The 20695-nt window shown below is 39.5% G+C and overlaps 1 protein-coding gene across 1 annotated transcript; it reads left to right on the top strand.

Annotated features, from left to right (window-relative positions):
• Window positions 1–3596: 3596 nt before the first annotated feature.
• TNFRSF11B (TNF receptor superfamily member 11b) lies at window positions 3597–19985 on the top strand. Its single transcript, XM_071738253.1, has 6 exons — window positions 3597–3768; window positions 3847–3966; window positions 13134–13503; window positions 17141–17335; window positions 17555–17779; window positions 18852–19985. The coding sequence occupies exons 2-6, from the start codon at window positions 3937–3939 to the stop codon at window positions 19238–19240; spliced, it is 1209 nt and encodes a 402-aa protein (XP_071594354.1). The 5' UTR covers window positions 3597–3768; window positions 3847–3936; the 3' UTR covers window positions 19241–19985.
• Window positions 19986–20695: the final 710 nt, after the last annotated feature.

The raw sequence follows: 20695 nt of genomic DNA, 5'->3' as shown, positions 1-20695 counted from the left end.
TAAACAGTAGGCATGGTAGAATGCCAGATTGTTCCAGTGTTGCAGCTACGAATATGTTTTCTTCAGAGACAATTGATCTTTGAGATCCCTCATCCCTTTAGTTTGACAGAAATCTGTTAATGATGACGTTCTGAGTGTTTTCTAAAGGCAATGTGTGGTCAACTTGGAGTCCCAAGCTTGAAGCCACAGTCTTCCCACTGTTTGTTGCCTGGGCTCAATAAACATCACACTGATATACTGGGATGACTCAGCCACGCAGTGTTCACCTGCCAGCACCAACTCTCTGGTCTGAACTTGTGAGTTTTTCCAGATAGCAGACAGACTGAAAGAGCAAAGCCATTTATAGACCTGGTGATTATAATGATGCATGGGAACAAAAATAGATTTATAACAATCATAACATCCAGGACAGCAATACAAATAGTGAGGATAAAAAACAGGGAAAGATAAATACCTGTCTGGAAATATGTCTACAACTGAATCAATAAGCTGATGCCCTACCCAAAGCACATCATTACAGATTGAAAGCAACGTGGTATCAGTACCTTTTGATCTGCCCAGTGAAAGTGGCCCTTTTCCTCCAGTTTTATCCACTGTTACAGGTTGCAATGAGCCATTTGTGTTAACAGAAGGGCTGTTTCTGCGTCACTTCTAACTAATGATTTTTAAAACATTATAACATAGTATATATATATATATATATAAAAATAACATATTCTGTAACATAGAACAGACTACTTAATGCCTATATTTAGGTTTGTTAGTAAAAGAAGAAATCCAATTTATTTTTAGTTGCGTTTCCTATTACATCTTGTAAGCTATGTTATGAATAATGAGTAATTAAAGGGACTAAACTTCTAAAAAACAATTGCAGTCCATGTCCCTTCCCTGTTATGGCATGCAGTCACAAACATGGTTCTTTTAAACACTGCTGAGAACAGCTTGGTTGTAGCATGGACAAGTGTTTATTACAGGGTTTACTGCCTTGTCCTATGATTCTATGCTCTGCAAAGCACATCTTAACTAATTCCCAAAGGCAAAGTGGCAACACTGTAAAGCACTTGAGAAAACATTCAAACTGCAGTTTAAACCTTGTTAAAGTGCAGTTCTTCTCTGAAAAGTGACACTAAAAATGACAGTGTGGGATCCTGTATTTATTGTCTACTTGTGATTTCCAGATCAAACATGCTAAGTACAACTATATAGTTTCCTCCTAACATCCACTGCCAGTTCCACAGACTCCAATGAGATTAGATAGTTGAAGCTTTCATGTTTGTGTATCATTAAAATGATGGTCTTCTTAGCATCTGTTCAAACCTGCTGTCTTCACTGAAACAGATATATCTTGGCCTCCTTCCACTGATCTGAAAAAAGAGAATGTTTCCTTGTCATTAACCTATGCCAGTTTTTGTTTTTAATGGAAGAAAAACGTCTTTTTTGGACAGGTCAGCAGATGTGTTGAAGAAGATGCTACTTAACCAAAGCCACATTATCAGTTAAAGAATTTTAATTGTTATTTAATTTGCTTTCTGGTCTGTTTCACAGCACAAAAATATTTCAATCTCTAGAAAATTCTGATACGAACAATATTTTCTACACACATTAAACTATAAATACAGGCTTACGAGCTACATTATTGTCCCTCTACGGAACCAGCTGTTGTGTATTTATGGCTGGCAGAAGCAATGAGAAGACACAGCCCAATCTAAAGCTCACTGAATTTTAGTTACACTGTTCAACTAACCAGGGAGAGCTTACTATAGGTTTGGTGTTTTTCTTGCTAGTGATCTGAGCAGTAAGCAACCAGTCTCACCCAACTCCCAGGGACCTCTGAGATGACACCGGAGTTTGCTGTTCCAAGAGACACATTGCCATATCCACCTCTTGGCCTCTGGGGGAATCAAATTGGTTTGGCTTAAATAGCTTCTGCTGATGGAACCTCTGTAGTGTTCTGGGTGATACTTTAAGTTGGTCTTTAAATGGACAATACTGTTCTCATACACAGCTACCCTTACGTGGTTGAAGACAGACATTTCAAAAATAGTCCTTCCTCCTACCCCACAACAAAAATGTAGAAATATAGACATAGATCATAGTTATTGGCGACTGTCCCTTTATCTGAGCAGTATGTTCATAAATATATCTAGGATTAGATGCTAAAGTACTAAAAGACTCTGAAAAGATTACAGGAACAGTTACAGCATCCATTCAAGGTCCAAGAGTAACTGTGTGGTAAACACTACTCAACAGATGACAGCAATACTCCCTCTCAGGTGGTAGTTCCTGTGCTATTTTGCACAACGCTTTTTACAAAGAATTCATCGCAAATTTGAGTGTCTTGAATTTTTATTGACAAATGTAATCAGCATCTGTTTAAATCTTACATTATACCAAATGATGTTCGAACGGTTACAGATGTGTACAGAGGAATGCATGAGGCTGTCCTTGAAGATGCTGGTTTCCTGACTTAGTGCATTTGAATTTTTTTTAAACAATATATAGGTTTTTTCCACTTCATCCTTTTGCCAATCCCTCACAGCTTTGTTGCTCAAAGGGGTAAAACTGCACAACCCAGAGCCAACACAGGCCCCAGATTTCAAATGCTCAAGAGCTGGAATAAACAGAGCTGAGGTTTTGGTCTGGCAAGTGTAAAAGGAGAGAAAACCATCTGTGAAAACTGGAGGCACATCTGGGTTTGGCTTCTACCCCAGGATCCCTCAGCCTCCCATATTCACTTTCTGAGTATCTGCAGGTTGGAAAATGAAATCCTTTCTCTGTACCTTTGCTTGGGCAGCAGTGCTCAGCTCTGTTCCTGGCACTCACAGGGATTCCAGGGGAGAAACCCCAGAAGACAAGACCAGCAGGATTTGATCCTTAGGGCTTTAGAAAAATACCCTTTTCCAACTACAAGCACCATATGGCAAGTGGGGGAAGAAAGAATGGGCCCCCGAGTGGAGTCTCTCCTGTGGACAAGGGCTTATTGAAAACACTAAGCCTCCTTTTTTCCAGACACCGAGTATCACTGGAAAATCACAACCCCATGTGGAAAAGCCCTCTATCATTCCTGCAAGTCTCTTCTCCTCGCAAAGCCCCTCAGGACAGATGTTGGCCAGCAGGCAGCCCGGGCAGATGGACACCCGCCATGTCATGGAGCTGCTCTGCCTTGGTGGGGGCAGAGGGGGTCATTCCTCACATTCCTGACTCAGCAGGCAAGGGAAACCGGCAGGGATCCTCCTTCCCTTCCCGGGCCTTTGTTTCCCAGCCAGCCCCGCTCCTGGAAACCCCAGGGGAGCCGGGCCGAAAGGAGCCCTTTTCCTTCCCGGGGAAATGGCAGCTCCCGTCTGCTCAGGGGCTCTGTCCGCCGGCGGCTGCACTGCCCCAGGACCCCGGCTGCTCGGCCTCCAGCGGACATTTGTAACCCCCTGCCTCCTGTGAGCTCGGGGCTCCGGAGGAGCTGCTGCCCTCCGCTCCGGGGCACACCGTTCCCCCTGAGGCACATTGATGCCCCCAAGGCACACCGCTCCCTCCAGGGAACATTGCTCCCTCCAAGCCAGCTGCGCAGAGGAAAGGGGGGGGGGGGGGTGTACAGCCAGCCAGCCAGAGCCCAATTAAACCCTCCCTTCTCCAGCCCCTGACACTCCCTCCTCCATTTTCCAGTCTGTGGTTACAGCACTCCAAGGGTTCCATTAAGTCATCAAGTTTTACAGGTTCCTTAAAAAAAGAAAAGAGGGGGAGAGAGAGTGTGCGCGAGAGAAAAGTTTGGTCATGGTAGGGAATGAGTGATCAAAGCTGAGCCAAAGCTTCCTGTTACACCGGGACTATATATATATCGTGTCTTTAATGTAGGGGGATGTGAGCAGGCTGCTAGGAGGCTGGAGCGGGAGCTGACTCTCTGCCTGATTTCCCAGCTTGCTGAGGTTTCTTCCACCGACCACAATGAACAAGTTCCTGTGCTGCACACTTGTGGTAAGTCTCTTCAGAGAGGTAGATAGGCTTTAAGATGCATTACAGCCTCAGACATCAAGCTGCAAAGACATACAACTTTTCTTCTGGTTGTGCTTTTGGTTTTGTTTTTTCTTAAGTTTTTTTTTTTGTTGTTGTTGTTGTTGTTTAGTTTTTTGGTTTTGTTCTTTTTTCTTTTGGGGGGGGGGTTGGTTTGGTTTGTTGGTTGAGGGCTTTTGTTTGGTTTTTGTTTTGTTTTGCTTTTGGGGTTTTTTTCCTTCTCTCCATTTTCTTGGTAAACCCTTTTCGTTTCATCACTCCAAGCTTTCCTGGTGAGGTTTGGAGTGGAAGGGACGCATCCAGCTCCAGGGAGTCAGCAGGGATTTTCATCCCACTCTTAAGGTAGAGGCATGATTTGCTTTTCTTTTCCCTTTGCTGCTGTCTTCATCTCGGCTTTTGTAGGAATTCACAATACCAGGCTGACACAAAACACGGTATCAAGGAATGAATTTAGAAACTGTATGCTAGGATGTTTGGTTTTGATTTGAAAAAGCTCCATCCCTGCCTATCTCTAATCTCTGGTGCAGTGGCACTGGTCACTACCTCAGATACTGGGCTGACTTTCTTATCCAGGAAAACCAATGTATACTCCAGAAAAAGTCACAAGCATGTGGTACTTGTTTTGGCTTAGAAAATTCGGCTTCATGTGCAAGAAAGTGATGAATTAGTTGCTGTGTCGGCAGCTATTACAAAATAGGTTGCGTTATTAAATTCAGTAGAAACTCCAGATTTAGTAAGTTTTTGTTTACTTGGTGATTTAGCAAGGTAATTCCAGATACAAATTTAGAGATGTTAGCAGTGCAGTAAATCTTTCAAAATGTCATTTAATCCATTTAGCCATATGGAATTGTATATTATGTCAGTTTAATTAGAATGTGCATGCAGACAGATACCGTGTATTATCTATTTGGAGACTATTCATCTTTTTGATAAGAAAACATTTAAAGAAATACATTAAAAAGTAATATTCAGAGCATGCTGTTATGCATGCCTGCACAGTAACTTGGTCCTTGTTTATTTTGAGGAGTACAGTGGCATTAATGTTGTGGCAGAGCATTAGAACTGAGTTCCATTTATTTTGAAAGTTTTTTATAAGTGCAACGAGATTTCCAGGATCTGATGAGTAATGCGTGTTTATTACTCTCTGTGCAACTTTCTGAAAGAGCTTTTTGAGAAACAAACCAAAGTAATTAATGGTGCAAGGGAAGCAAAAATTGTCAGGCTTGTGGTCAGCAAACTGAAATGCAGGACAATTTTTCATCTCATGAATGATGTTCCTTCTTTGTCTATATGAAAGCACAGGAAGTTAATCTGGGAATTTCAGCAAGAGCCTGTCATCAGCTTGGCTTCTTATCTCTTGTCATTATAAAATAATCACATCAGGATTTTGATTTAGATTAAATGTAATGTGCCCGTTCATGTTCTCCCATAAAGTAATAGCATTTAGTGAAATTCACTGTAATCCTCTGGCAGATGAGTCTTGGAGTTGAAATAGTGGCAAAAGTACATACCAGAGAGCTTCATTATTCAAATATCATTATTATTATTTTATTATTATTACGTAAAAGCAATTTGTTTAAAGTTATTGTGATGTTTTAGTACTGTCAGATGTTCTAGAGTTCAAAAAAGTAGTTGTAGTACCACTTTTATAAGAACACTTGTAAGAGGCAATAGCAGTTCAAGGTTGTGTGTGTTTGGCTGGCATACCTTGAACTTGCTTTGGAGCCATCAACCTAAAAAAGACTCTTGGGACATAAAGTAGTTTCAGCCTTGGCCTCTTTGCTAAGGTTTTGGAAAGAATACCTGCTGTGGTGGTGTATGCATGTACGTGTTGCTTGCTGGAACACTAAAACTCCTTACAAACAGACAAGCATTATGAAACCGGACTGAATGGAAAGAAATTCCCCAGAGCTGTATCTCATTACTTGTCACGTAACTATCTTGACCCTTAAACTTGACCTTTCTCTATTTTGGATCTCTGGGCACATGTGACATGCTTTTTCTGGCTGGCCTGTTGGGTTTGCTGTGTGTAGGCAGCAGTGGCTTTGCAGCCCGCGAGGGTAGGAGTTATCTTTCTGTCTGACTTTCTTTCTGTCTGTCTGCGTGTGTGTTGGTTAAAAATAAAACACCAAGGTTACCAGAAAAATTTTTTAAAAGATATTGCCACAATTTAAATATCATCCACTGTTCAACTCTTACATAACCTTTAATTTTTTTCCCCTCTGTATTTAACTTTTATGCTACAAGATTTACTACTCCAGTAGTCTTCCTGGAGAACAACACCTGTTTGCACATAATACAGGACATATTGTTTCTCTAGGTAGATGATCAGTTGTTAGTAATTCTGTTCAGTGATCAGACAGACTGTAGTCATGGTGGTAACATCCCAGGTTTGGCTTATCTCAAAATCATGCTGACAATCGGGTGTATAATGTTCCAAAATATGAGTTAAGGGTAAGACACACGGTGAGTAGCTAGTTAGTTTTTCTTGCTTTCTTCTTCCACCAGCTTCCAGGCAAAGCTAACTCTGCAAACACAGAGTTTAAATGTAGCTGTTCTTTGATAAGATACAAAACTGTTCTTCAACTGAATGTTGCTTTCCTAACACTGAAAATAAAACAATAGTTTAAATAATTTGCATTGTGAATGACAGCTAATGGTGTCCTACAAAGTTTCCATGAGATTTGAATTGTTGATGTATTACTTTGATGACACAGAAATTAAGGCAGTGGAGAGTCATTACTTAAATTCTCTATGTAAAAGAGAATCTTCCACTTTGTAAACCATCTTCCATACAAAACTAGGCCCTGTTCTATCAAAAGAGAGTGGATTGCATTGAAGTAGTTGGTAGAATGGTGAAACAAGTTCATAAACTAAACTCAAACCAGCAAAAATTTCTCCATTTTAAATTTCATTATGTTCTTGATGCTCGTCTGCAATCTGGCAAAAGGTGCTTTATCTGGGCTGTGTTCTAGGTGACCCTGCAGCAGCTCATGGCGTAGGCAGTGCTGCTTGGCCCAAAGTTTTTAAATTAGGTGCTGGCATGGCTTAGAACAGCAAGGTGAGAAGCATGAGAGTCAAGTATCTCCCATATGGATGGGAGTGATTTTTACTTCGATGACAAATACTTTCGAATAGTTATTTGCAGTAGACTGCTGTGGGTCTGATCCACCATGACACTATTGTGTATGGGATCAAGAGATACTGTTTTGATCAGTTGATTAGGAGGACCTCATTAATATCAGTCAGTGCTCTGTTTTGCCACTGGAATTTCTCTGGGGTCCTGGCATGTTTTCAGTGAGGCATTCTGCCTAAGGGCTGAGGGTAAATGAAGGCCTCCTGCCTTAGTTTTTTCCAAATACTTTCTGTAGAAAGCAAAGTAGGAGAGTTGTGAGGTTTTACTTTGAACCCAATGCAAACACTAGGAGCAATCTGACAGATGCCTTAAAGGATTATTTATCATGCAGGAAAATATGCTTCGGAATAGTTATGGAATGAAAAGCAGAAACAGATCTATCTTTCTCAGCAAATTAAACATTCTTCTTTGGTCTGCAACCCAAAACCACAAAGCCAAGCTGTATAATAATATTTTCATATGCTGAAAAGCCACTTTCTTTTCTCTCACAAGGCAGTGATTTAAGGGGATGATGCTTGAAGGATTTTTGCTTTATGGGCTTTGTCTTCCAGTTGATTTTAATTCAACAAGAAAAAGAAAGTAGCTCTTTGCCTTACATTTAAAGATGAAAGAAAAGGGCATGTACTTTTTTCATGGCCAAGATCTGAAATTAAATTTTACAATCACGTTACTTCTCTTTCAAAAGCATCTTCTAAAGCCTCAAATAAATGGACTGCACAGGTCTTTTATGTCAACATTGTGTATGCTGGCATAAAGATAGTATGGAAGAGTATAGCTTCAGGCCTAATGTGTTGAGTGACACAATCAAAGTATTGCTTTTTAACCTTGGTAAAGAGTTTTGAATCAGTTCTCTGATTTACTTACATGAAACTGACTTGCCCTAGTTTTGTATTTCAGTATTTACAATTCACAGAGAGTGAGCCATCCTGAGAAGTACCCTGGACTTTGCCCTGGGAGGTGGATGAGGACTCAAGTTTTTCAGTCCTTTCAGAACAGAGACCATGACACTATAACTGAATTCAGCCAAACAGATTGATAGATGTGGTTAATGATACTAGATTTTGGTTTGGTTTTCTTTTGTTGCAATTACTTTGTTACTGATTGCATTTCACGCTCATAGGACAAAAAACCTGAAGCCTCTAGGACCCATTTTTTAAAAGTAAGCCTTTCATTTCACTACCTTTGGGAAAACTGTTTGTAATTGAGTGTGCTCTGAATCAGACCAACAGTTTATTTGTTGAGATAAACAAGATATTGAGTATCATTTGCTTACATTGGTGTTGGGATACAAAGGATTTGCTTAGGATTTAAAATCAAAAGAAAATGCCTAGATCTTTTCAGACTGTTCCCCATCCCTTCCAGGAAACCAAATGGTGTATTTGCTTTCAATAATGCATTGAGAGCTATATTTAAACTACTTGGGTTTCTTGCACCTGTTTCTCAGTAAAGGGCTGTTCCCAAACTTCCTCTACAGACAGAATCCCCTTTTCATCTGCCAACATTATCCTTTAATAGAGAAAGTTCTCTCTTTGTGTGTTCACTGCCTATCTAAAACAAGTCTACAGTTACTGTTCTGACTTGCCAAGCTATTGAACAAGTCAAGATCCTCTTAAGGATGAATTTCTCCATTTCCATCTAAACCTTCTCTGTACCTCTTCCAGGCTGAATTAACCTTTCCTAAACAAGGATTAACAGAATTTTACACAATCTTCTGAATGACAAGTCCATAGCTTTGGCCAAGTGTAGTACTGATAGACTCCACTTTAATTTCATAAGGGTTAAAGAGTTAACATGCTCATTCCCCGTAGTTCTGCTTCCAGTAAACTGATCAGACTTGTAGTTTCTTTCTCATTTCAAACTGTAACATGCCTTCTTCTCCAGTAAGAGCAAAACAGGACAGTGCCATCATGATTATCAGAGAAACTCTGTTTTCTGTGAAGCTTTGGGGAAGACCAGTGTTCAGAACTAGCAAGTTCTGACCATGGCATTTTCATATGGTCACATGGTGCTATCACTTACAGCAGAATTTCAAATGTTTGGTACAGAGCTCACCTTTAAGTATGGGCATTCAGGTCAATAAGAGGATTTATGTGCCTGAGAAACTGCTACCAAGTGTTTAATACCATAGATTAGGAGGATACATGTCAGAAATTATATAAAATGCATTAATTACCATTTTATTTGCTTTAGGAACATGCCTTTGAATGACCTTTCCTGATCATCCCTATTTACTGTATTTTAGTTTGCACATCAGAGCAGACTTGGAGTGGTCAAATTTGATTTACAAAAGTAAACTGAGTTGAAGAAAGTAAATCCAGAGATGGACTCCAGAGACACAACAGATGCACTGTAACTACTATGCATGCTCAGTCCATGAGAACAGACTGAAGTTAGTCCAGAATACCCTTCCTGAATCATGCATAATGTGGATGTCAGGTGCTCAGCACCATCTGTTTTGCTCTAAAAGTCTGCTGTAACAGGTGATCCAACTTGCTAGTGTAAGCACAAATTCAGTGGGCCTTAGGCAGGACAAAGGACAATTTTGTGACATTCCCCTCTAGCTTGTTCTGTTAGCTGAGGTACAAGAAGAGTCTTTTTATTCTGGTTGTGCTAATTTGCTGCAATAAAACTATTAAAAGTTATACTTAATTACTTTCCAGAATTCTTCCAGCATTTTTGCAAAACTTCTGAAAAATAATTGCTTTAATTTTGGCACTTGACATAGGTTCAAAGATAACTTGTGATTTTCAGGCTGCATATTAAAATTCAGACTATTCACTTGTAGTAGGTGTCTTCGATCTGCATAGAAGACAATCTTGTAGGTCTGTTTTCTTAAATATTATTAAGGGACCTATAGTAGTCGTGTGAAGACATGGGGTATTGAGAACTGGAGTATAGAATTTAACATACAAATGGCTGTACTGGGTCTAAGAGAAAAGCAGTCCAGAAAAACTGCCCTAAGAAACCTCATATGCTGTCTATGGAAGGGGCTGACGACTGATGCGTAGAGGAGATGGAAGAAAATGGCAGAAAAATAGTGATAAAATTTTTTTTCATGATTCTCCTCCAGGCACAAGCAATCTGTGATTTGGGATTTCCTGATCAAGAGGTGATGTTTATACTTAATAGCCCTTTATTGATTTCCTCTATTACTACGTCAAGTAATATTTTTAACTCAATGGTTGACAATGTTCTGTGGCAGTGAATTGCACAGCTCACTGTGCTTAATAGGGTCATGGTAGCCAAATAGTAATAGTAATGGTAACCTAGCTCTGTGGTGAAAATTAGGTATAAAATGGTCTGGTAAAATACTGATTGCATTTATAGCTTTAGTGTGACTGAAAAAACTTTTGTCATAATTGTTTACTACATGAAATAGTTGGATCCAAGATACTTATGGTTCAGCCACAGATGAATGCATTTCTGTGGCTACCTAATGTGTGTTTCTGGGAAAGAAGGGAAGACTTGGTGTGCTTTTCTTTTAAAAACACAAATTAAAAATTAAATACAAAGACTGACCATCTTTTTAGTGATGCTGATTTTTTAATCCTATTACTATTTTTATTGGTTATGCTGATTTAAATTAATAGTTGCCATTCTGGTTGCCATTAGGAGTTCATAGTTACGGATACTTCCAAATGCAAAACTTGAAAAGTTCTCACACAGGTATTTTTTTTCTGAAATTTTAAAATATTTTCTCTTGAATAGTGTTGATTTCTTTTCAATTTTTATTGGCTTGCTTCATAAATATCTAGCTTCTTCAGGAAGTAAATGCCTCAAAAGCCCATGCTCTCACACCCTGAATACTAAATTTGAAATATTTTTAATCCTGCATCATCCCCTGCAGCAAGACTTCTCACTTGTCTCATAAATGATTTCCAGTGCAAATTACTGAGTAAGGGAAATGGAGAAAATGCTGCTGCTGTGGCATGTTGCAGCAAGGAGATGAACTGTCATGAAATTGTCCACCCAACCATTCAGCACCTGAAAATGTGTCACCAAGGGCAGTGGCAGAGCCCAAAGGAGCAGGTTATGCTGTAGTGACAGCCTGGGATTTGTTGTGAGCCATGCGTTGCAGAGAAGGAAAATTGGTGTTTCTGTGTGCCTGCATGGCTGATTCCTTTTTGTAATCATATTCACAGTGCAGATTTTCATCTGCATTGTATATTGTCTTGGGTTTCCACAGACATCTGCAAGAAATGTGGATTGATGCATGTCTTTGTAGCATCTGTGCCCCATGTTGCAGGCTGCTATGTTCTAAAGAGGGAATGTGTGTGCCCATGGAAGTCTTGGACTCTGAGGTATTATATTGTCTGTTACTGAATAAAAAACAGCAGAAAATGTGATTGTTCCCATGAACAATTACCTCTATTTCCTTATTACTAGAGGACTAGCTGTAGATTTACAGGGTGGGTCCATTTTTCATCAGTGGAAAGCCATTCACTACTAAAAATGTGCTGCACCCTCTTGTTAAATAGATCACATGAAACAGATCCAGTCATATAAGAAGAATGGAGTGGTACATCAAACTTCAATTATTAATAAGGAATTTCTCACAATGGAAGAGATTGAGCATTCAGACCACAAGAAAAAGTGGGCTCTCCACCTGTGGGCTCTCATCTGTAGAAACCACAGATAGGACAAGTTACAGGAGTCAGTCAAGGGTAACTAGAGGAGGCAGCGGGAAAATCCATTGTATGCTCATTTAATTCTTCAGCTTGAGTACAGCTGTATGAAGGTGGATTCATAGGCAAATTGAGAATGCACTAAAGAATATTTTCTTAAGCAGTAAGGCTTCTAATTTAGACACCTAATATTACATGATGCAAGTGCTGTGACTTCTGTCACAGCACTTGTATAATTAAAATGTCCTTTCCAAGTTTATTAAGATTACCATCACTTAAGAAGTGCTATGTTGTGGCAGAAGTGAGGCCCTTAGATGAAGCCTCTTTAGGAATTGAATACAAAGAGTTAATTCCACTTGTACTTTGGGGACAATTGCATTGGAAAAGAGGAAAATACATTATTGAAACTGAATTGGCAACTCTGTATTAGCTGACTGGTATTTAAATAGCAGCAAGGAAAAGACAGTTGGATCTATAATGGGGACAGATGCATAGGAAAAAAAAACCAAACAACACAACGAAACTTAACCCAGAGCTGATTTACTTTGTCTTTATAAAACTTCAAGTTTTAAAAGAGAAGTTGCACATTGGTCATATGGTGCTGGGACAGAACTGGGTTGTTGGTGGACAGAGTGAGCTGTCAACCAGCCCTGTGGTGCTCAGGGCAGTATACAGGGAGCAAACCCCAAAGTTGTTTTCTTGATAGGATGATGGAATCACAGAACTTAATTTTCAGTTACTGGACCAAAATGACATGCTATGGAGGTTCTCTCTGCAGAACAGCAGTGTCATCTCAGACCTCTAGATCCCAAAGTGCACCAGCAAATCAGACTGTTGCAGAAGGAGTGTAGCAGCTGTGACGTGCAGGTCTCACGACAGCCATAAGACTGTTTAGATAGGAAGTGGAAGCATCAGCCTGGCCTCTTCCAGCTTTATTGCATAAATCCTTATGCTGGTCAGATTTGTATGCTCAGATACTTACAAGTTCTTTTGCATCTGAAGCACCTGATACTCAGGAACACAAAGGTGTGTAAACCTCAACTTGCTGTGCATTGAGGATGATGCCAGTGAAACTCATAGTCCAGGTTCTCTGGTGCCAGACTGTAAAAAGTCTAGTGATATAAAGGGATGTAAATGAGGGAAGAACAGGATCTACATCTATGGAACAACAAGAAAGCACTTAGCAGTGCAAAGATTTGTTGGGTAAGATCATAAATTTTTCCCATTCTAAGACAGAAATGAGAGAGTTCAGAAACTGGCTAACACTTTGAAGATAGAGATGCAATCAGACTCATGAAAATGTAGATTTCTTTGTGATGGTGTTGCTCCCCAGAACTTAAGTGAGTGATGTTTTGTTTTCCTGTTACCAGCTCTTGGACATTGCTGTTACGTGGACCATCCAGGATGACTCTCCTCCCAAGTATCCCCATTATGACCCAGAGACATCTCGTCGACTGCTGTGTGACCAGTGCCCTCCTGGGACCTATGTCAAGCAGCACTGTACGGCCACCAGCCCGACACAGTGTGCCCCGTGTCCAGACCAGTACTACTCTGAGGAGTGGAGCAGCAATGATGAGTGCCAGTACTGCAGTGCTGTTTGCAAAGAGCTGCAGTACGTGAAGCAGGAGTGCACCAGCACCCAGAACCGTGTCTGCGAGTGCGTTGAGGGCAGATACCTGGAGCTCGAGTTTTGTTTAAAGCACACGGAGTGTCCTTCTGGATTTGGTGTTGCACAACCAGGTATGTAGTGATTTTCAGTACACACAGACTTAATTAGAGCTCTACAGCACGTCGACAGCTCGTGGCAGTTACAAGATTGGGAAAGAGGCTCATCCATATGAAATTACAGGACAGTAAATTGTAAAGCCAATTGAACCTGTTCTTAGCTTGTGTCATTTGGACAGTAGCCAAAGGAACAATTCTCAGTGGAATACCCTATTCCTACTGTAATATATAACTTAATGGCAGCAGCAAATGTAGCAAATTGCACTCTAATGAGAAACATGATGGATTGCCTCTCTTAAAGGAACATTATCTGGAATGTAGTATTTCTGTGTGTGATAAATAATAATGTTTTCCATTTTGAAATCTGCTGTTTCAAGCGACTGTATATCTTGACAAACACCAGGAGCACTACGTGTTTGACACCAAGTGTATAATTATAACAATATTAATACTGCTCTAGCATCATAGCAATATGTGGTAATAATTAATTATCAGCATCCTAAGTGGAACTCTTAGGGAAGCTGTTACTATTACCAAACAAACAACCTTCTCTTTATCAAGCAGGCAGGCATTGTGCTGTAGGTCTGGTGGGGATGCAGAGTGAAGCAGCACTTTTCAGTGGAGTGTACTCTTCATTTAAGACAACATAAATTGCTGAACCAGTAATAAGTTCTTCTCCTCAAACACGTTAATTTCAATAAATTAATTTAATTTAAGATAATTTATCATTTGGCAAATGTCATGGACCAGTTTAACTCCAGTTTAACTTTAATTCAGCCTGAAAAAATTGTAAACTGCCATTGTACCAAAGACTGGTAACTGCCTGAAGGAGAGTGCTGAGGAAGAGAACAAGAAAATCAAAGTGTCTTGGACATGAACTTGGAGGCAAACAGTCTCCAGGCTGCAGAATTATTTCCTTAGGAATTACATATATGCAGTGAGAAACACTAGGACTGGCCTGTCCATTTTAGAGCTGTGCTGAATGACAGGTTGGGGGTTCTTTCTTGGTTTACATGCATCTCATTAGAGAACAGCTTTGACATAAGGAGTAATGTTGCTGCTGTAGCTGCTGACTTGTCCCCAAATAATTGGTTACCTAAGCATTACCCTGACAGCTTTGCCACTGTTGAGTATTTCCACTAGTAGCTACTGCATTTCCACCTTCATTAACCAAAATCATTACACCCAGGGGCTTGGGTTAAGGAGATTCCACCCTATCTCATCAGTAAGTCAAAAGAAGCCAGAAACAGTTCTCAGAAAGACTGGGAGACAAACAAGGGAGCATAAATTCTCAGAGCAACCAGCCCACTGCATCCCTGCTAGCACAGTGCAGCTGTGGACGACAAATTTTAATTCCTCCGTTCAAAATGAAAGAAACTTTGGAAGAAGATAAATCGTTGAATAGTGTAATTTATTGGACAGTTGGTTTCCTAAAGACCATCAGAATGAAACAGCTAAACCCAAGCAGACCTCAAACAAGGAATGAAAACATTGTAAAAATAATTGCATCCCCCTGTGCCAATATTAATTTTTTGAAGTGAGGCATTGTCTGAGAATTTAAAAAGCGTGGACCACACTATGCTGCTGCTTTATGGCATATGATAGCCTTGAAGTTTGTAATGATGTAAATTCAGGTGAAATAAAACCCAAGTGTAGAAAAAATGTTTCAAATGCCACACAGGGAGACAGTGTGGTCCAGTTTCTCATTCAAAGCCTGAAGCATTAGAAATGTGTTTTCCTACTTCTGGTCGCTTGTGGTGACGCTGGGCAGCTCACTTTCCTTTGGTAATCCCCTTTTGCAAGTGTAGATTAAGGTTTTGTTCCTTTCTGACGTGGCTGGCCCTGTACAGGGCAGAGGTTTTAGCAGCAGGGTGCTGGGGAAGCAGCACTGCTCCAACGCTGCAGCATCTCCCCGGTGGCAGCTGCTGTTCCCCAGCGGGAAAATGGGGAATTCCGGGCAAGCTGAGGGGGAGCCGAGAAGGGGGGCTGAGCTGTGGCAGAGTGTGCTCTGAACAAGAGCAACCAGATAAGCATCAAAGAAGAATCTGGCAAAGCTGGGAGGTGACTGCCTGCTCAATCCTGAGGACACTGATAGATTATCTGGTTTATTTCCCTCTTGTGCAGCAACAGTTACATGGGAAGCTCTGAGCAGAACGATGCACTGTTTGCAGGGACTCTCTTTTCTGCCCCTCCCTGCTAGAACAGCCCAGCAGCGTGTCTGTAGCTGGGAAAGTTACTAAAAATTCAGCCTTCTCAACAAAGCTAATGACTGCCTGCTCAGGTGCAGGTGTTGGCTGGAGTTTCATACATCCCAGGGAGTGCACACTGTGTAAGGAACTGCACGGGCAGCCCCTGCTGCTGCTGCTGCTGGGGGCTGGGCACTGCCTGCTGAAAGGGGAGGGTTTGGGGGGTATGGCAATATACAGGGTCTCTGATTTTCAGACACACAACTAAAAAAAATTCCCCTTTGTTTTCACTAGCTGTCTGATGAAAGAAGTACCAGTCTGGGTTTATGCAAGTTTTATTCTTTATTTCACAGCTGGTTGGAAATTGGAGATTCGTACTATAAGGAAATGCTCAAAATAAATACAATTTACATAAAAGCAAGCTTTAAATAAAGCATTCACATGTAAATACTTCTAAAATACACTAGATGGAGGTGTTTTCTTATTCAAATATAGTTTCTAATTATTTCTGAAGAATTATAAGCATGTGCTTAAGTTCATGTTCAATAATGCCCTGTTATATATTAGCCCTTAGGCACTTGCTTAGATGCTGGGTGAATAAGCTTGAATTAAGAGTGACTATTCAGCATTTATTGGTGCTGTTATTTTCCTGACAGCCGTGGTCACACTATTTGCATTGTTTCAGATTTCATGCATTCATTTTCTTCCTCCTTGTCAATGTGATAGAACCATTGATTGTCAATCTATGGTTGTATCATTTTTTTGATTTTGAAGAAAAACAATGTCTTACGGAAGTAAAGCACCAAGTAAAACATATGTATGTATATTAAGTATTTTTTATATATTGGACAATTTACTTTATTTGATTTACATAATATTTCATTCAAGCCCACAAAAAAGCTGAAGAATATTACTAAAATTCTGTTTTTCTGTACAGTTTAATATTTGATCAGGAAAAGTACTTTTCCGAGAGTCTCTAGTTGATATTTAGCTAAAATACATTTTTAGCCAGAACTAAAGTAACACATTTGAGTAAGGTTCTGTGCAAATAGTGTAAACTAAAATTAGAGCAGTTTCTTGTGCCATTTAATTATTTTGCAGAATCTGTACAACTAAAGGATGAAGGTCAGACATCATGTAGTGTCTAAATAGATTCAAGCAATTACTAATTTACAAATGGTACTTTACTGAACTACTGATTTAATCAGTAGTTTTATTTTTTGCTGATTTAAAGTTGGTTACAAGTGTATGTAAGAATACTGTTTATTTAGTCCAGAAAAAATATAATTCTCTTTAAAAATATCTTCTATTTATAAAAACTAAAGTGTTACTGTTTCTTTCTCTCTAAAAGTGATATGTTAATGTATCAGAAATGTGAAAAGTAGAGAACAGTGCAATTTTGGGCAATTTTTTTTTTCTAGTTGAGATTATGTATAATTGGAGGCATTGTACTCCTGTTCCCACAGGTACCCCTGAGAGCGATACTGTCTGTAAGAAATGTCCAGAAGGGTTTTTCTCCAATGAAACATCATCCAAAGCAGCCTGTCTAAAGCACACAAACTGTAGTGCACTGGGTTTCAAAACAGCATTAAAGGGAAATGCAGTTCGTGACAACATCTGCCAGGAAAATACAGATGTGACACCTCAAAAATGTGGAATAGGTATGTATCATACTAAGGAAGTGTGCACAGTGTGCCAACCTTTCTTATTTAATTATTGTAGGTGATACCAAATGGAACTCGAGCACAGAGAGCAACAGCACTGTAAAGACCACTTTTTAATTTAATCATTTTACTCTTACCATTCTTGCTACTTGCCTTCTTTTCAGGATAGCAGAGATCAGAACGACTGTCACATTCTTTTTTTCTTTCTCATTTCAGATGTAACCCTGTGTGAGGAGGCTTTTTTCAGGTTTGCTGTTCCTACTTATCTCACACCTAACTGGCTGAACTTACTAGCAGATAGTTTGCCTGGGACAAAGGTTAGCACAGAAAATATCGAAAGGATTAAACAAAGGCACAGTCCCCAGGAGCAGACCTTCCAGCTTTTGAAATTATGGAAGCAGCAAAACAAAGAACAGGATATGGTCAAGAAGATTGTTCGAGGTAACTTATTTTGATAGCACATAAATTAAAAGCAACCTTCTAAATGTTTTTTTAGAAATTGCTTGGAATCAAATACCTCCTGGTGATGTGTTATGCTCTGAAAAGGACCTGCAGGGCTTAAGTGAGATTTATTGATGCAGTAAGTGCTGTGAAGCTGGGGGAAAGCAGAACAGAATTCAGCTTCTCCTCATCAGTCAACAACTGAATTCTTTCCAGACTTGCATCCCCCTTGGGAGTGTGTGTGGTGTCAAAGCCAAGATCCCCCTTTGAGACTGCATGATGTATGAAGAATTTTTATCAAGTGGGGAAAATGTTTCCCACTGTTGTATGTGAGCAGTGGCTGTTGAGGTTAGAGGGAGCTGGGTGCCTGCAACTGAGAGAGCAATATGTTTTCTTTTAAAGTAGAGATTGACAGCTCGGACTAGGACATCTATTCACAGAAGGGGGACACATGGGACTAAGCAATACACAGACAGGCTTTCCCTTCTTTTTCCATCTGGTACCTATTTGTCATGCCAGTTCACTGATTTGTTCCTGCTGCATCTGCCAAGACAGGTGTCAAAGGTGAAATAGTGTTGCAATCTTAACAGCAAGGTTTTTATGAGACTCAGGGCAACTCTTTACACGTAAGCCACCATCAACAACCACCACATCCAAATGGCCTTTTGTCCACTCAGTCAACAGATGTAAAAAATGCTGCAGAAATTATTTTTTTTTTACTCATTTTTAGTATTTAGTATATTCTTCATTTCTGAAAAAGAGCAAAATTTTCATGCACTGAAAACAAGTATTAGGAGTCCTATCACATACACAGAAGGTGTTATAAGATAGATGAAACAAGAGAATAGCAATAAATACTTGCTATGAAGTTTGAGATTTGAGGCTATTTGGAGCCTAAAAAAAAAACAAAAGAAAAAAAGAAAAGGCATTGCTGAGAGAATTTTTTGAAACAAAGTAAAAAAAAAAAAAAAAATTTGGGAAGGAATATTCACCTTGAAATTTTGGATGATTTTTTGCATGCCATGGAAAAGTTTTACTGCATTGTACTCATGTCTCTTTTTGCTTTCTATAGATATTGACCTTTGTGAAAATAGCATCTTAAAGCATATTGGCCACCCAAACCTCACCTTTGAACATCTCAACACACTGATGGCAAGCTTACCAGGCAAGAAAGTGGAAAAAGAAGATATTGAGCGCACAATGAAACTATGTCAGCCTACAGAGCAAGTTCTGAAGCTTCTCAATCTGTGGAGAATAAAGAATGGAGACCAGGACACCATTAAAGGTTTAATGTATGGACTGAAGCACTTGAAAACACATCACTTTCCAAAACAAACCATCCAAAGTCTGAAGAAGGTGATTAAGTTTCTTCACAGATTTACAATGTATAGATTATACCAGAAACTCTTATTAGAAATGGTAGGGAACCAAGTTAAATCAGTGAAAGTAAGATGTGTCTAAATCCAGATATTTTTCATTCCCCACTGACTATTTTTCTGCAATTACTGCCAGCAGTAATTAAACTGGAGCATTGTTTCCCTGCATTATGTCTAACTATTTATAGAAATGCCTGACTGGAATAGATCTAAGTCTTTTGCAGTGTTGTTGGAGGGTTTTATTTTTTAATAAAATCACTTCTTTAAAAGCTATTAACCTGTTGATAACACTAAGAGCCTGATTCTGCATTTTTGCACATTCAGAGTTGAAAAGCTCCACTATTGTCTCTAGATGAGAAGGGAATGCTGAACCAGGCTCTCCTACAGTATTTGGTATTTATATTATTCGAGGAATAAACATTTTTGTTGTACATATTTATTAAGTTAAATGGAAGTTGTATGAAACTGAATTTAGGTAGACAAATGAAATGCACACTGTATATTTTCTAGTTAAACAAAAATGATCCCATATATTTTTCTGGCAAAATTTTGTAGCATGCTCTAAGAGTTATTAATTTCTTTACTTTTTGTATTTAAAAAAATTATTATTGCTTAGTTTTATTTGTATAAGTTGTGATATCTTTTGGTAGGGATGTTTTAATTTATCCAATGATTTTAACTCTAATACGGTGAAACTATAACATAAATGACCTGAATATTTAAATATTCTGTGAGGAAGTGAATGTACCATATTTAAGAAGCTGGATTTTTACATAGAATTTCCTAATCTTATTTTATAAAACAATTAAATTTTTCAGTTTGCTTTTTGACTTGTGTTTTACTCTTGACTCTGAAGCAGGAAAACAACAAAGGCAGACCATGTGGATTTTGCTGCTTATCTGAGGCTTGGCTCTCTGCTACTCTCTGTCTGGTCTAGTAGTTACTATGTGAGCTAAGTAAATATTGACCAGCACTGGGTTTTCATGGTCACTGCACAGGTGTAAAAGAAGGTAAATGGCATTAAAGGTTCTAGTTCAGAAGGCCCAAGTGGTTGTGATACAACTTGTTACAACTCCATAGGCACATGTGGCCCAGCATCACTCTCAGGCCTGCGTCATTCTCAGAGAGCTCACAACCTTTGCCCTAACCACAGCTTGTAATTTCATGGAGGAAAGATGATGCATGGTCCTGATGGGCTTGGAAAACCTCACATATTGCCACTGTGTTTAAGGAAGGGAGCACAGAGAGGTCAGATTAAAAAAAAAAATAAATCATTTACCATCGCCCTCAGCTGCAGAATGCAGCACCTGCAGAGAAGTGGGTCCCCCAAAAAAGGGAACAGAGAGTGTATGAATGTTGTTATCAGGAGGTCATGTAATTTCATGGACCAGTGAGCATCCACAGTGTGTGCCAAAGACTTTGGTGGCTGCAGAGTAGATCATAGTTTTAGTCTTGGGGGTTATTTTTGGTTGGGTTTTTTTGGTTTTTGTTTGGTTGATTGGTTGTTTGGTTGGTTTGGTTTTTGTTTTTGTTTGGTTGG

Source organism: Heliangelus exortis, chromosome 2 (genome assembly GCF_036169615.1).
Source record: "Heliangelus exortis chromosome 2, bHelExo1.hap1, whole genome shotgun sequence".
In the NCBI taxonomy this organism is placed as follows: domain Eukaryota; kingdom Metazoa; phylum Chordata; class Aves; order Apodiformes; family Trochilidae; genus Heliangelus; species Heliangelus exortis.
Note: the sequence above shows the minus strand (reverse complement) of the source record. Positions and strands in the feature narration are given on the sequence as shown.

Excerpts from the sequence above, each read along its gene's own strand:
- TNFRSF11B (XM_071738253.1), top strand. The coding sequence starts at position 3,937 with ATGAACAAGTTCCTGTGCTGCACACTTGTG. Across the intron at positions 3,967-13,133 it reads TCCTGTGCTGCACACTTGTG|CTCTTGGACATTGCTGTTAC; the intron begins GTAAGTCTCTTC and ends TCCTGTTACCAG. Across the intron at positions 13,504-17,140 it reads ATTTGGTGTTGCACAACCAG|GTACCCCTGAGAGCGATACT; the intron begins GTATGTAGTGAT and ends CTGTTCCCACAG.